Source organism: Carassius carassius, chromosome 36, assembly GCF_963082965.1.
Source record: "Carassius carassius chromosome 36, fCarCar2.1, whole genome shotgun sequence".
Taxonomy (NCBI): Eukaryota; Metazoa; Chordata; class Actinopteri; order Cypriniformes; family Cyprinidae; genus Carassius; species Carassius carassius.
The window spans coordinates 3,768,655-3,786,105 of NC_081790.1; the positions used below are offsets into that span (position 1 = coordinate 3,768,655).

Consider the following 17,451-nt stretch of genomic DNA (forward strand, 5'->3'; position numbering starts at 1 on the left):
CTGGCTACTTATCGCGAAAGGGATACGCGGCCATAAACGTGCAGGTTATAGTGGACCATAGGGGTGTGATCTCTGACCTGGTGGCAAGGTCCAGCAAAACTTCAAGTTCCTCTGACAAAAAGCTGGATGCCCTTTTTTACGTTGCTTCCCCAGCATATTTTGTATCTAACTCTCTCTTTCTCTGTTCATTGTAGATAGGTTGCTTTTTATTAAAAACAGAAACCAATTGCAATCAATAACGCATTAAACAGAAGTAACTGCAGCAGCTGCTTGCCAATCAATTCTGATTGTAAAGTACCTTACCATTAATATACAAGTGTATTATATAATTTTTATGAGTCGTCAAGAAGCGGCACAAGTCACACAAACGGGATAAGGAGGGTGGATGATTAGCGAGAGATTCACAACATATCGTGTGAACATATTACTGAGCATTTGATAATTTAATTTATAGTCTATATTTACTGATAACGTAAACTATGTTAAAACAAATGTTACTGTAATAATTTGATGAATGTTTCATTTGCATAGAACGTGTTGTCTTTCTTAACGCTGTATTGCACCTTCGCGTGAAGTGGAAAATCGATTCCTGAGCAATCGATGCCAACTAATTCAGCACCCTCACTCTGGACAGCGCTCTTGTAACGTCGGATGTAAGAAGCAGCGTGTTAAGAAGCTTCCTAAGGGACACTTCGGGGAACACACTTAGGAACATAAATAACTTTGGTAAGATATATCTTTCGAGGTCTTCTTAGCGCGCTAAGAGTGAGCGTTATCGGGGAACCGGGCTCTGATTACTCTACTGGGCAACCGTACATCAATATTGCACAATTTTTGTCAGTCTGAACAACGGTTATTTATTTCTGTATATTTGCATTATTGGAAGGTTACATTTTGGGTTGAGGTAATTTCAGACATGAATAAAAACACAATCTAATAGGAAGCAAATTTATATTTATTGTTGTTGTTTTCTGGTATTGTGCCGCCAGATTATGCACCCCCTCGTTAGCCCAGTCGCCCATTTTTATACCATAATAAAATGAGGACGTGCCCAAAAGAGAGTTTTGTCAGGTTTAGTTCAGGTCTGGGTACAAATTTGTCACTATAAAAAAAATAAATAAATAAAAATAAGGTTAATTAGCTGTGCACATAACCTGCACACACACAGTTCTGCATTTAGTGTTGCAATTAGTCATTACTGCAATTTTTGTAATTATAGCAATGTCTACAATCTCAGAACACTCTAGAAAAGCATAGCAACCAGCCAAAATTGTCTTGAGGAACAATAATAATAATACAAATAAATAATGTCACAGTGTCTGGGTTGTGTCCCTGGGTTTCCACTAGATGTCCTCCTTTCTCACGGGTTCTGTCACTTTATCACTTCCTGTCTCCTTATTTGGTCACCTTCCTCCTTGTTTAGTTAATTGATTGTTCCCCACCTGTCTCCTGTTTCCCCATCATCCTTTTGTGTATTTATACCTGGTCTGTCTGAGTCTTAGTGACGGAGTCCTTGTTTAATGTTAAATGTTAATTCATGTCCGTCAATGCCTTGCCTTCTTGTTTATGTTATGTTTGGATTTACCGGTTTTGACCCTGCCTGGACTGTTTAACCCTTTGGATTTGCCCTTTAATAAAGTCACATACCTGCACTTGGTTCTCTCTCCTGGTTTCTCTGTAACACCGATCGTGACAGAGAAACCAGGAGAGAGAACCAAGTGCAGGTATGTGACTTTATTAAAGGGCAAATCCAAAGGGTTAAACAGTCCAGGCAGGGTCAAAACCGGTAAATCCAAACATAACATAAACAAGAAGGCAAGGCAAGGCAAGGCATTGACGGACATGAATTAACATTTAACATTAAACAAGGACTCCGTCACTAAGACTCAGACAGACCAGGTATAAATACACAAAAGGATGATGGGGGAAACAGGAGACAGGTGGGGAACAATCAATTAACTAAACAAGGAGGAAGGTGACCAAATAAGGAGACAGGAAGTGATAAAGTGACAGAACCCGTGAGAAAGGAGGACATCTAGTGGAAACCCAGGGACACAACCCAGACACTGTGACAAATAAATAATAATAATAATAAAAACATTAAAATATAAAGAAACATATAAACATGACAAGACATTTATGCAACTTATAAAAAGTATAATATAATAATTCATATATATGATATATTATATATAATATAAATATAAAGAAACATATAAACATGACAAGACATTGATGCAACTTATAAAAAATTTAATACAATAATTCATATATGTAATATATTATATATATATTTATATTATATATATATATATATATATATATATATATATATATGTGTGTGTGTGTGTGTGTAATAAAATAAATAATAAAAAAGTATATGCATGTTAATAAATATATATTTAGAATTATAGTATTTTATGTGTTGTATGGTAGATGCTGTTCCGTGTAAGCAACAACTGAAAAATAAAGCAAGTACACAGGACAAAATAAATAAATAAAATAAAATGTTTATTTTCAGATGTCTACTACCACTTTCAAATGTTCATCTTAGAATGTGCATCAAAAATGTATATTCTGTATGCTTATTTTTAAACAGTATCGTAACAATATGACAATAAAAAAAAATAAAAAATAAAAAGAGACTTACAAAAAGCATACTGGTTATCAGGTTTGTTTTTCCTCTTTAGTGATATCCACACAACCACAGACGCTCACTTCACACACTCCACTTACATGCACCACATACACACACACACACACACACACACACACACACACACACACACACACACACACACACACACAAACACACACACACACACACACACACACACACACACACACACACACACACACACACACACACACACACACACACACCACATCCAGACCACATTTGCACTGTGACACACAGCACATGCTTCTCTTCTGTGATTCTGAGCACTTTTAGAAGATAAATTGTTAGAATACAAGTTTAAAATTTGTTCTATAAAATATAGACTGAATATCATACAGGGATAAATGCCTTCAGTTAACAGCTTTTTGATTTTTTTCCCCCTCAAAAAAACTTTATTCACTATGTATCACTATGGAACAAAAACCACAACAACACTTACTGTATTTTCACAATGCTATCAAATGACCATCACATGCAATGACTAAAGGTTAACTGACGTCAATGTGATTTTGGTAAATTCTTTAATGCCTGTCTTTGTCCACTCTGAAGCTACTACAAAATAATTATAATACTGCCATTTATATGTGTCAGTTTAAAATAACACATTATGGCCAAAAGCATGTGAACACCTGAATACTCTTATGATTCGGGGGAACACTTACTTTGTAAATGAATTCAGAAGTGTTTAAAGGTAGCTGATCCTCCCTCTGCTGCTATTGCATCTTTCAGTTTTTTAAGGTTTTTTAAATAGTTGGTTTTGAACTGAGGCTTCACACCTGTGACTTTCTTATTGTAAAAATTATTGTAAAAATTATTGTAAAAAAATATCATCAAATTTCTTTTTGTGCAGCCTTTATTAAGTTGTAAAATACATTGATTAAATTTTATTCATTTGTTAAACTGGGGTGTAAATAAAAATATATTGCAAAATGTCACAAGAAGAATGTTATTTAATATGATAATTTTTTTGTCCTTATTCTTAACAAACTGAATAAGCTAGACCTATTTATTTTAAGGTTATTAACGTTAAACATTAAATTTTTAAACTTTTCCCATAAAGTCCCTCCCCTTCTGATAAGCTATAAAATTGGCACTCCAACAGGGAAGTTATCTCATTCACCTTCTGATCAAAAATGGATCTACAGATTTCAGTTTTTCTTCTGTTCGTTCTTTTCCCTGCAGGTAAAAAGACATATAGCTTGATTGACTGATATTTATTTATAAGTAGATAATCGATGTTTCTCTTTCACTGTCTCTCTCTTATTACTAAAGGACACTCTCTCAGCTGTTATGAGTGCAGCAGAGGTAATAGTCTTATGGATGTTTCTTGTTCAGATCAAGAGGTTTACACATGCCCCACGAAATTTTCCAAGTGCATGAGTGCCACAGTAGTACAGCAAGTTGGTAAGTCCATTAGGATGTTTTGAATTGTACTTTTATAACTGACTGATGAAAATGCTATTATAACAGTGGAAATTTAACTTCTCATAGAATTTATATATTCTGGATTTAGTTTTTCTTTCAGGTTGTTATGCTAACAATACAATTTGTATTAAAAAAAATCCTTGTAACGAAAAAAAATACATGTTTTCTTTTTTGATTTGTAGCTGTGAGTTTTTTATTTATTTATTTATTATTATTATTTTTTTACTCTGACTGCTTCTTTGAAATATTTATAAATAAACTGTCCATTAAAATAATGTGCAATAATGTGGTCTTTCCTGTATCATTCTGTATCATTGATATTTTTAGAGGGCATTACTACTATATCAAGGGGTAAAGGCTGTTCTGCTGACTGTCGTAGTGGTTCCCAAAATGTTGGCTTTCTAAGGAATGTCATAAAGTGTTGTGACACAGACCGATGTAACACCCATTATGCTCCAGGTATTGCACTTTTCTATGCAAATAAATATCTTCTCTATAAGTCAACACTTATTTTACTTTATCAGGAAATTAAATGCCGGGTGCAGCTTGGCAGTTATAATTGAAAATAGCTATTTCATTAGATTTATTCGATTATATTTTGTACAAAAAAATTAAAATAATTTCCTCCCGTAGATCCCACACTCAAAAAAATGACTCTTTAAACTTACTTAAGTCAATTATGGACAGTGGTTCCACACAACCAAACTGTGTTTTGATAACATTAATGGAATTTGTTGAATATATGCAAACTCTTTGTGTTGTGACAACACAACTGAATGAGGTAGAATCTATGTGAAATAGTAATGTCCAACCAAATCAATTTATTCACTTTGCTTCAACTTAAACCGGTTAACTTAACTGAACATGTTTTGGTTTATTTCAATCTAGCCAATTTTGTTTCACTCTATCAACATAAGGACGTTTGTTTCAAATTACTCATTTCAATTATGGACAGTGGTTCCACACAATTAGTTCTAGTTACTTTAACTAAATATTTTCTATTTAAAGTTACTCACTTCAACAAAGCATGTTTTGTGTGATTTGTCTTGTAATGAGTCAAAAGACAAGATGTCACAAATGATCAAAGTGTATTTGTTAAACAAGCAATAAATAATTACACAAAGTTACAGTAAATACAGTTTAAACCACATTACAGAATTACAAAAAAATTACACAAAATAGCAGAAATATGAAACTACTCATTTTCTAATTGGCATTCATGGGTAACCAATCAAACCTTATTCCAGGAACAGGAACTGGCTCCAGAAATAACTTCTTCAGTACTCCAAATGCAGAGGTGGAAAGTAACGAATTACATTTACTCGCGTTACTGTAATTGAGTAGCTTTTTTGTGTACTAATACTTTTTAAAGTAATTTTTTAAATCTGTAATTTTACTTTTACTTAAGTATATTTTGTTTGAAGTATTGTACTTCGCTACATTTTAAAACACATTAATTACTGAGTAAAAAAAATAAATAAAAATAAATAAATAAATCGCTCCCTGGAAACTACGGCATAATGGGCAGGAGGGCAAACTGGCGCTAAAATCACAAGAAAGATGCAGACGGACAAAACAGGCGTTAGTGGTGCAGACACCGCTGAAAACGAAACCCCGTCATATTCTGAAGTTGAACTCGAAGGAAATGAAGTGAACCCCTGGCCATATGTATGCTCTATTATGCAGTGTAAGCTGTACTTGCCTAGGAAGACCAAACTAGCAGCTTATAAAATCTCGACAAGACATCAACCCTTCGCAAGAATGTAGAGGTAAGCTAAGTAATTGCATCGTTGCATTGGTGGTTAAAATGAAGCTTTGACATTTTAGCAAGAGGCTTTGCACAAATTAGCCAAAAAGACCGTGGTGAGGAGTGTGCTATTTTTGTTTTAATGATGTGCGCGCGCATTTATAGTGCGTTCTTTCACTGTGTGATTCAGTCTCCTAATATGCATTTAGAATGATCACAAAATTGAAGATATAGGGGCAGAAAATTCACATATTTATATAATTTCATATATTAAATCAAAATCACACAAAGAATGCCATCGTTTCCTCCAAAAATCATCATGAATATATACATACATACATATATATATAACAGTTCAGTAAACAAGTTAATTAAGAGACTTGCGTTTTAGACGCCATATTGCCTTTTTAGCTCTATTTCTACAACAGAAAATAATTCCAAACACAGCCACCAAAGCACAGTTTTGCGTCTCTGAGCAACGTGACAGTGTTTCGTTCCTGAATGAATCAATCGTTTAAATGATTCGGTTCAATCGCAATGACTCACTTATTAACAGTGACTTGCTGACACATACTGGCCATTTTAATTTCACATTTAAAGTATCTTTTGATTTTTTTAAATAATTAATTTCTTATCATTTCAAATGAGTATTCAACATTTTATGTCTTGTATATCAAAACATTATTCATGCATTTGTAACTGCAGGTTAAATGCATTCTTGTCCTGCACTAAACAGTGTAATACATCTAAATGCCACTTCCAATGAATCTTCTGCATTTCCTCTGCATTAAAAGATGAGTTTGTTGATACTGATTTGCCTGGTAACAGCCCAAATGTTTTATTATTCTAAATAACTGATTCCTTTAATTAAAAACAACTAGTTTGAGAGTAATAGACCTATCCCAGGGGTGTCAAACTCAGTTCCTGGAGGGCCATAGCCCTGCAGAGTTTAGTTCTAACCCTGCTCCAGCACACATATCATGTAGTTTTCAAATAAACATAAATGATTAGATTAGCTGGATCAGGTGTGTTTAATTAGGGTTAAATCTGAACTGTGCAGGACTGTGGCCCTCCAGGAACTGAGTTTGACACCCTTGGCCTGTCCCATTTTGACTCCCTCCCACTGTTAAAATGTAACTAAGTAATTTTTACTCTGAGTAAAGTTTAAATGAGCTACTTTTTACTTTTACTTGAGTAGATTTTTAGACTGGTACTTTTACTTGTACTTAAGTAAAATTTCATTAATGTAATGGTACTTTTACTTGAGTAGAATATTTTTGTACTCTTTCCACCTCTGTCCAAATGTGTACCTGAGTTCAGGAGGGTTGCTCAAGTTCAGTCCATTATGGTCCCTAATGGAAAGAAATGTTACTATTGTGATGAGAAGAGCTGCTCAAACATATTGTGCTGTTCAGGAAGTGAAGACGGCTGCTTTACAATAACACCTAAGAATCTGAAGGAAAAAGAACTTTCAAGTCATTATTTTTGTCTCACTATCATAATTTTAAACATTTGATACAGATGATACCAATTGCTAGCTTAGCCTGAATTAACCTTTGTTTTCTGTCTTTTCATCAGAGAACTCCCGAAACCAGCCAATGGTTGTAAAAGGCTGTATCTCTAAAGAAATCTGTCGTTCAGTGGTTAGCAATGTGGAGGTCATCTCATGTTGTTCAGGGAATCTGTGTAACGGTGTTCAGAGCGTCTCTCAGAGTAACGGTGTTCAGAGCGTCTCTGAGAGTAACGGTGTTCAGAGCGTCTCTCAGTGTAACGGTGCTCAGAGCGTCTGCTGTTCTCTGCTCTCCTTCATCCTGCTCCACTGAATCCAGCAGATCTTCAGCAGAGACAAACCATGATGCAGTTCACAAACATATACATTTTGTATTTTCTCTGTATTATCTTTGGAGACCTAATGTGATTAATTGAAACAGATTTAGATTTAGAAACAATAGATATACAGTACTGAATTAATAAAATATTTTGGTGTCAAACCAAGTGGTCCAATGGAAGTTTCTTGACCTTTTTAATTTTCCTATTTATTCCTGTCTTTTTCAACCTCTAAAATATCTATTAGTATGCAAACTCTTTAGATATTTTTTTAAACTTTCAGGACTGCCTTTATTTGATTAGTTTTCTCTTGTGTGTTTCTTGCTATCTATATTTTGTTATATTTACAATGTAATGTCTTATATTGTTGTATTTGACTTTGTTTAAAGCTTTATGTAAAGTTTTAGTTAGACGGGAACACTTTTTTGTGAGCGAAGAAAACAAAAATAACAACTTTATTCAATAATTCCTTTGAAAAAGTGTTCCCTTCGTTTCATATAACCCAGATTGCACATCTGATGGCAGATGGAGTATTCTGACAACAACTTTCATACCTTTTCCTGGACCTTGACACTGTTATTTATTTGGCACTCTTTGGGACAGTCTCAAGCCTCCAGGTTTTCATCCAAAACATCTTAAATTGTGTTCTGAAGACGAACTAAGCTTTTACGGGTTTGGAACGACATGAGGGTAAGTGATTAATGACAACATTTTGGGGTGGACTAAAACTTTAATCCAGTGGCTCCCAACCCTGGTACTGGAGGCACACCAACACTGCAGTTTTCGATGTCACCTTAATAAACACACCTGATTCAGGTCACTTAGTAGAGACTCCCAAAAATGCTAAATGTGAAGTGTTGGGAGGAAACCACTGGTTTAATCTACAACAGGGTTCCTCAAATCTTGTCCTGGAGGGTCAATGTGCTGCAGAGTTTAGCTCCAACTCTGATCAAACTCACCTACTGTGATTTTCTAATGATCCTGAAGACATTGCTTAACATGCAGAGGTCTGTTTGATTAGTGTTAGAGCTAAACTCTGCAGGAAAGTGGATCTCATGGGCCAGATTTGAGGATCCCTGATCTACAACAATGCATCATGTTGTAAAAGACAGTGTTTTTCAGCTACAGAATTTATCGTTTTTCCGTTGCTAAGAGGGTGACATCTAGAAGAAATGAAAGGTAAAATAAACCTCTTCCGGTTTAATTATTTATTTATTTTACCTACTTCTTTGGAACATACCGGTAATGTAACTAAATCAAATTTGAAAGTGCATGTAGCATCATTTATCAGCAGGTGGCAGCAGATGATCTTTTGTACACTAGAAAAACAACACCTTTGCAACAACACTACATAACAGCTCCGTGCATTTTCTGTTGTATTAATATGGTATTTTTTCATTGTATCAATCATGTTCAATCATTTATTTATTTATTTACAGGATGAAAATACCAATTAAAATGTTGCTCAGATGTGAGTAAATTGCTCAGAGAGAATTTGTAAACATTGTAAAATTTAAGTGAATGTGGCGAATGAAAACTATACATTCCACTTTTTTAATTGCCTCTCAACTGTTTTTAGTGATACATGTTCTAAGCTTTTATTACTATTTATTTTATCACAAAATCTTATATCATATCTTCAAATAGCCTATTATATTTTAGAATTTTCAATATACATTGGTTTATATTTATAAGATGATTTAATTTCATAAGCAACTAAATAAGCAAAACTGAATCACATGAGGGGTATACTGATGCATATGCATAAAGTACTGGGTAGCCTTTTCTCTCTCACACACACACACACACACACACACACACACACACACACACACACACACACACACACACACACACACACACACACACACACACACACACACACACACACACACACATGTGATAAAGGCCTTCAGTTTATAAACAGATTTGTGATTTTTTCCCCCTCAAAAAAACTTTATTCACTATGTATCACTATGGAACAAAAAACAACAACACCTACTGTACTTCACAATGCTATCAAATGACCATCCCATGCAAGACTAAAGGTTAACTGATGTCACTTGATCTAACATGTTTCTGGTTTGTGTAGCTAATAAGAATGCCTGAAAGATGCACCAGGATCAGATTTGGTAGCGCTGGGGGATGATGTGTGGGTGTATTCAAAATAAAGATCTTTTAATCCCCCAAAAAATAAAAAATAAAAAAATGTTTTGCATTAATAAGTGCAGTTACTAATAATATTTCATGTTAATGTTTTGCTTATTTTTCGTTTGTTTATTGTTTATACAGAGTTGATAGTAAAGCAGTAAACCTGAGTTAAGATGCATACAAAATTTACTTTTACATCTACTTTTGATAGACAGTAAATGTATATATACCACTCCATTAAATGTACCATTATTTTTCTAGCATATGGAACTGACGAACTTCAGTGATTATGTCTGATTAAAGAAAAATGTTTGACTTATTATACTTGTGTAAGTGTAAAATTCTAACAAAATCTGTTTTTAATGATTTTATATTTTATAGTGATTTTATGATTTCAAAATATAGAGGAAAAGTAGAAATTAATGACTATTAAGTCAATAAGTGCTTCTCTGCTGCTTTCTACTGATTATAATTGTGATATGATGTCATTTTTTTATTTTACATAAGTGTTTGTTTACCACAAAGTATATTTTGTTCATCCCATTAAAATAACATTCAAACTGGATAATTTTAGAGCTTTAAAGTTCTGGAAATAGTTGTGTGAAATACTTGAAAGTCACTGAAAGTCATTGAGAGAATTTTTTTTGTCTCAAAAGGTTGTACAAACCCTGAAATGAAGGATTTAATGCATTCAACTACTTCTACCACAAAACCATGGTTTCAGTCAGCATTACGCTTCTGGGCCCGGTTCCCCGATAACGCTCACTCTTAGCGCGCTAAGAAGACTCGAAAGATATATCTTACCAAAGTTGTTTATGTTCCTAAGTGTGTTCCCCGAAGTGTCCCTTAGGAAGCTTCTTAACACGCTGCTTCTTACGTCCGACGTTACAAAGGCGCTGTCCCAAGTGAAGGTGCTGAATTAGTCGGCATCGATTGCTCAGGAATCGATTTTCCACTTCACGCGAAGGTGCATTACAGCGTTAAGAAAAACAACACGTTCTGTGCAAATAAAACATTCCTCAAATTATTCCAGTAACATTTATTTTAACATAGTTTACGTTATCAGTAGAATATAGACTCTAAATTAAATGATCAAATGGTCAGTAATATGTTCACACGATATGTTGTGACGGTTAGACGAACCGGGTATCCCTCACTAATCATCCACACTCCTTATCACATTACATGGATTTAAGGGCTTCTAAAAAATATGTAATACACTTTTATATTAATGGTAAGGTACTTTAAAATCAGAATTGATTGGCAAGCAGCTGCAGTTACTTCTGTTTAATGCGGTATTGATTGTCATTGGTTAATGTTTTCAATAAAAAGCAACCCATCTATAATGAATAGAGAGAGAGAGAGAGAGAGAGAGAGAGAGAGAGAGAGAGAATATATTGGGGAAGCAACGTAAAAAAAGGGCACCAAGCTTCTCGTCAGAGGAACTTGAAGTTTTGCTGGACCTTGCCACCAGGTCAGGGATCACACCCCTATTGTCCACTATAACCTGCACGTTTATGGTCGCGTATCCCTTTCGCGATAGGTAGGCTACGCCTGATCAATCACTGATGGATTGGAGATAGGGATGAGTGTGCCATCCACCAGGCCCAAGACTCTGGGGATGCCAGCAATGACATGACAGCCCTCCTGCACCTCCTGGACTCCTGATGTGTTGCCGAATTTTTTTTTATATAGCCACGTCAGGCAAAATGTCAAAAGGGCTTAAGTTTTGCCGAATAAAAATATTGACATGGACTAAACGGCTCCGCGTCCGGCACCGTCTTTGATTCAATTAAGGACATGTTGGATCGCTGCCATATTGGTCGCTACTGGACACCACCATGCTTACCCATTTATAGATCTTAGCCATTTAGAGCCAAATTGTTTGCAAGATTTTAATTATCAAAAGTAATTGCCAATTCGCTTTAATTACATTAAGAAATAGCCTAGGCTAACTACCATCATATTAGTTCTGATACCAGAAAAAAGTCAACTTCATAAATAGGCCTGTATCTATTGCAAACATATTTTATTATGAGTCTTAAAATGTCAATAACATGAAATCATTGTTGAGCCACAACATTGTCAACATACCATAGTTTGACTTGTACTGCGCTGCGCTGATTTCTAAAGACTGCTGTACAGTGGCGTCTTGAGCTCAAACAACGCTAAGAGAGAGCTACGAATGGTCCAGACCAACCTTACGAAAGTGTGACTTACAGAAGATATACTTAGAGTACGAACGTGTCGGGAATCGTGCCATAACGTTAAGAGAGAGGTTAAGGAATAGGTTAAGAACTACTTAGCGATAAGAACGTTTTGGGTAACCGGGACCTGGTTTCTGACGTATATAAGTGCTGTTAATAACAGGGATTTCTGTGCAGAATTCAGATGCTTCTCACTGGATCTCGCAGCACTGGTGCATCTGTGTAGTAACAATGTTGCGAAATCAGCTTTGGCCAGGGGCGGACTGGGACCAAAAAGTGGCCCTGGACTTTCTGGTCCACAGCAGCCCACCACATCATAACGAATCTGCCCCTGTTTTGATGTCATTTATTAATTTAATATTTAAGTATACAGTTTGGGGATTTTAACCAATAGGGCAACTGATCCTCCGTTGAAACAAACAAACCTGCGTGCAGCAGCACTTGTTTAGCACTTGTTTGAGAGCAGCATTTCAGACAATGCGCGTACACAGTATTAATTCAATCTTTCGCGTATCGTAACTTCTGAATGAACACATACACACACAATTATCTCAAAATAATTGTCTCTGCCAGTATTCTTGTAAACACAGTCGGTTATGTTTTAAGTGAACGTATACAGTGGCCTGTTGCCAGGGACGTGGGAACTATATTGTGTGTGTGGGTGGGGGGTGGGGGGGTAGTGAGGCCTATAGTAGGCTGTGTTATGTATCCCGATTGACTTTATGATAAGTTAAATCTGTTTTTCACATGCATCGCCACAGAGATAACCATTTCAGACAGTACAGGACAGCCTCTGTGTGTCACGGTTCATGAATGCACCGTCTCCTGCTGTATTCATGTTATGTCATGTTGATTGTTTCATGTGGGTGTTGCCGCTGATCGTCTGGCAGGTGCAGCTCATTCCAACAGCCTACTTAATGCCCTGTCTTTCGTCTCTTGTTTGTCATATCATTGTTTGAGGTCCTCCGTGTTGATGTCTGTTCAGTCTCTCGTGGCCTTTGTGCTAACTCTGCTTTCTGGGAGGGCGGCATTATGGGGGACAGTGGTGTGGGAGAACCAGGATCCATGCTGCGCCTCGTTTCAGGCACTCTCCGCCGAGATATGACGGGTCTTCGATCAGGCCGTTGCCGGGAGGGAAGCGGCCAGGAGGCTGGCGGAGTTACGTCAGCATGAAAGATCCGTCTCGGACTATTCCATCGAGTTCCAAACCCTGGGAGTGGAGTGTCATTGGAACGAGGAGGCGCGGTGGGACATGTTCCTGCATGGGCTGGCTGACCGCGTCCGGAAGGAGATCTACGCCCTGGATCTCCCCACGCCTCTCAATGGACTGATTGAACTGGCTTTGTGGGTCGAAGCACGTCTGACGCGGATGGAGAGGAGGAGCTTACCCAGCACCACATCCAGAACACCGGCGGACGTGCGATTCAGCGGCAGGGATGCGGCCAGCCCCTCCTACGATCACGAGCCCATGCAGGTAGGGCGAGCTTGGCTTTCCCGGGAGGAGAAGGAGAGGCGGAGGTCCCTTGGCCTGTGCCTCTACTGCGGGGGAGCCGGACATCAAGCCTACACCTGTCCGGTAAAAGGCCAAGCCCGGTAGTACGTATGGGGCTACTATCGGGTACTATCGCTCTGTGCTGCAGTTTGTGGTGCGGAGCATGGTGAAGTGGGCCGTCAGATCCTGTTCGATCAAACAGGCAATGACTTTATCAGACCTCGAGAGGGCCCAGATCATCATCTTTAAAGGAGTGCTGAGCAGACTGCACGAGGATGGAAGCAAAGAACAAAAAGGTCTGGAGCTTTGGCAGCAACATGTGAACAATACAGTTTAATCAGTTGTTTACAACCTTTACTGTTGAATAATAATAATTCAACTTTTTAACTTAATGATTCAGTAATAAATGTAATTTAATCATTTTAATTTTAATTAGTTAATTATTATACATATTATAATGGCTGTTAATTTATTCAATTATTAATATTATAATTGTATAGTTTTAATATAATGATTTAATGTATTTTAGTTATTAATAGGAATAAGGCAAAAGTAAAAAAATTGATAATTTATTATAAAATAGTAGATTATCAATATTACTACTTTTTAAAATTATTTATTCGTAATTTAATAAAATTCATTTAATAATTTAAATATGCTATTTAAATATAACAAAAAGAAAGGCAAAGGTTGAAAATAGACTGGTCCTCCAATTCCATTCTTTCCTGGTGTAAAAAGTGTCATGAGTCTTGTTTAGTGTCTGCCTGTCCGTCTGTGTCTATGTCTGTGTTACAGGAGGAGGCGGTGGATTTGTCTAACGTGCCCGCGGAGTACCTCCATCTGAAGGAAGTGTTCAGTAAGTCTCGTGCTGCTTCTCTTCTTCCACATCGTCCCTACGACTGTGCCATAGATTTATTTTCAGGTAAGTCTCCGCCTAAAGGCAAATTATATTCACTTTCTGTTCCGGAAAGGGAGGCTATGGAGAAATATATTTCTGATTCTCTAGCTTCGAAGTTCATCCGCCCTTCCTCTTCTCCTGCGGGGGCGGGGTTCTTTTTTGTGGGAAAGAAGGACGGATCACTGCGACCTTGTATTGATTACCGAGGACTGAACAGCATCACGGTAAAGAATACTTATATTGTCTTCGGCCTTCGAGAGGTTGCAGGGAGCTTAAATTTTCACAAAACTGGACTTACGCAATGCTTATCATTTGGTTCATATCAGGGAGGGGGATGAATGGAAGACCGCCTTTAATACCCCCACAGGGCACTTTGAATATTTGGTCATGCCCTTCGGGCTTTCCAACTCCCCAGCGGTCTTCCACGCACTCGTCAACGACGTGCTGCGAGATATGATTGATCAGTTCATATATGTCTACCTGGACGACAGTATTCTTGTAAACACAGTCGGTTATGTTTTAAGTGAATGTATACAGTGGCCTGTTGCCAGGGACGTGGGAACTATATTGTGTGTGTGGGTGGGGAGTGGGGGGGTAGTGAGGCCTATAGTAGGCTGTGTTATGTATCCCGATTGACTTTATGATAAGTTAAATCTGTTTTTCACATGCATCGCCACAGAGATAACCATTTCAGACAGTACAGGACAGCCTCTGTGTGTCACGGTTCATGAATGCACCGTCTCCTGCTGTATTCATGTTATGTCATGTTGATTGTTTCATGTGGGTGTTGCCGCTGATCGTCTGGCAGGTGCAGCTCATTCCAACAGCCTACTTAATGCCCTGTCTTTCGTCTCTTGTTTGTCATATCATTGTTTGAGGTCCTCCGTGTTGATGTCTGTTCAGTCTCTCGTGGCCTTTGTGCTAACTCTGCTTTCTGGGAGGGCGGCATTATGGGGGACAGTGGTGTGGGAGAACCAGGATCCATGCTGCGCCTCGTTTCAGGCACTCTCCGCCGAGATATGACGGGTCTTCGATCGGGCCGTTGCCGGGAGGGAAGCGGCCAGGAGGCTGGCGGAGTTACGTCAGCATGAAAGATCCGTCTCGGACTATTCCATCGAGTTCCGAACCCTGGCGGTGGAGTGTCATTGGAACGAGGAGGCGCGGTGGGACATGTTCCTGCATGGGCTGGCTGACCGCGTCCAGAAGGAGATCTACGCCCTGGATCTCCCCACGCCTCTCAATGGACTGATTGAACTGGCTTTGTGGGTCGAAGCACGTCTGACGCGGATGGAGAGGAGGAGCTTACCCAGCACCACATCCAGAACACCGGCGGACGTGCGATTCAGCGGCAGGGAAGCGGCCAGCCCCTCCTACGATCACGAGCCCATGCAGGTAGGGCGAGCTCGGCTTTCCCGGGAGGAGAAGGAGAGGCGGAGGTCCCTTGGCCTGTGCCTCTACTGCGGGGGAGCCGGACATCAAGCCTACACCTGTCCGGTAAAAGGCCAAGCCCGGTAGTACGTATGGGGCTACTATCGGGTACTATCGCTCTGTGCTGCAGTTTGTGGTGCGGAGCATGGTGAAGTGGGCCGTCAGATCCTGTTCGATCAAACAGGCAATGACTTTATCAGACCTCGAGAGGGCCCAGATCATCATCTTTAAAGGAGTGCTGAGCAGACTGCACGAGGATGGAAGCAAAGAACAAAAAGGTCTGGAGCTTTGGCAGCAACATGTGAACAATACAGTTTAATCAGTTGTTTACAACCTTTACTGTTGAATAATAATAATTCAACTTTTTAACTTAATGATTCAGTAATAAATGTAATTTAATCATTTTAATTTTAATTAGTTAATTATTATACATATTATAATGGCTGTTAATTTATTCAATTATTAATATAATAATTGTATAGTTTTAATATAATGATTTAATGTATTTTAGTTATTAATAGGAATAAGGCAAAAGTAAAAAAATTGATAATTTATTATAAAATAGTAGATTATCAATATTACTACTTTTTAAAATTATTTATTCGTAATTTAATAAAATTCATTTAATAATTTAAATATGCTATTTAAATATAACAAAAAGAAAGGCAAAGGTTGAAAATAGACTGGTCCTCCAATTCCATTCTTTCCTGGTGTAAAAAGTGTCATGAGTCTTGTTTAGTGTCTGCCTGTCCGTCTGTGTCTATGTCTGTGTTACAGGAGGAGGCGGTGGATTTGTCTAACGTGCCCACGGAGTACCTCCATCTGAAGGAAGTGTTCAGTAAGTCTCGTGCTGCTTCTCTTCTTCCACATCGTCCCTACGACTGTGCCATAGATTTATTGTCAGGTAAGTCTCCGCCTAAAGGCAAATTATATTCACTTTCTGTTCCGGAAAGGGAGGCTATGGAGAAATATATTTCTGATTCTCTAGCTTCGAAGTTCATCCGCCCTTCCTCTTCTCCTGCGGGGGCGGGGTTCTTTTTTGTGGGAAAGAAGGACGGATCACTGTGACCTTGTATTGATTACCGGGGACTGAACAGCATCACGGTAAAGAATACTTATATTGTCTTCGGCCTTCGAGAGGTTGCAGGGAGCGTAAATTTTCACAAAACTGGACTTACGCAATGCTTATCATTTGGTTCATATCAGGGAGGGGGATGAATGGAAGACCGCCTTTAATACCCCCACAGGGCACTTTGAATATTTGGTCATGCCCTTCGGGCTTTCCAACTCCTCAGCGGTCTTCCAGGCACTCGTCAACGACGTGCTGCGAGATATGATTGATCAGTTCATATATGTCTACCTGGACGACATATTGATTTTTTCTTCTTCTCTCCAGAAACATGTGCAGCACGTCCGACAAGTGCTTCAGAGGTTGCTAGAGAATGGGCTTTTTGTCAAGGCGGAGAAATGCGAGTTTCATGCACAGTCAATTCCATTTCTGGGGTATATCGTGTCGACTGAGGGAATACGCATGGACCCCGAGAAAGTTAAGGCTGTAGTAGAGTGGCCAAGTCCAGATTCCCGTAAGGCCCTACA

The 17,451-nt window shown here is 38.1% G+C and overlaps 1 protein-coding gene across 2 annotated transcripts; it reads left to right on the forward strand.

Moving 5' to 3' along the window:
• The first annotated feature begins 3,773 nt into the window (after nucleotides 1-3,773).
• Nucleotides 3,774-7,872, forward strand: LOC132116636 (urokinase plasminogen activator surface receptor-like). Of its 2 annotated transcripts, none has more exons than XM_059525493.1 (6): nucleotides 3,774-3,862; nucleotides 3,953-4,084; nucleotides 4,433-4,564; nucleotides 7,187-7,327; nucleotides 7,431-7,600; nucleotides 7,634-7,872. In XM_059525493.1, the coding sequence occupies exons 1-6, from the start codon at nucleotides 3,814-3,816 to the stop codon at nucleotides 7,673-7,675; spliced, it is 666 nt and encodes a 221-aa protein (XP_059381476.1). In that variant the 5' UTR covers nucleotides 3,774-3,813; the 3' UTR covers nucleotides 7,676-7,872. The 2 variants fall into 2 exon arrangements, with proteins under 2 accessions (XP_059381476.1, XP_059381477.1); XM_059525494.1 differs by having other exon boundaries at nucleotides 7,431-7,573.
• The last annotated feature ends 9,579 nt before the right edge of the window (nucleotides 7,873-17,451 follow it).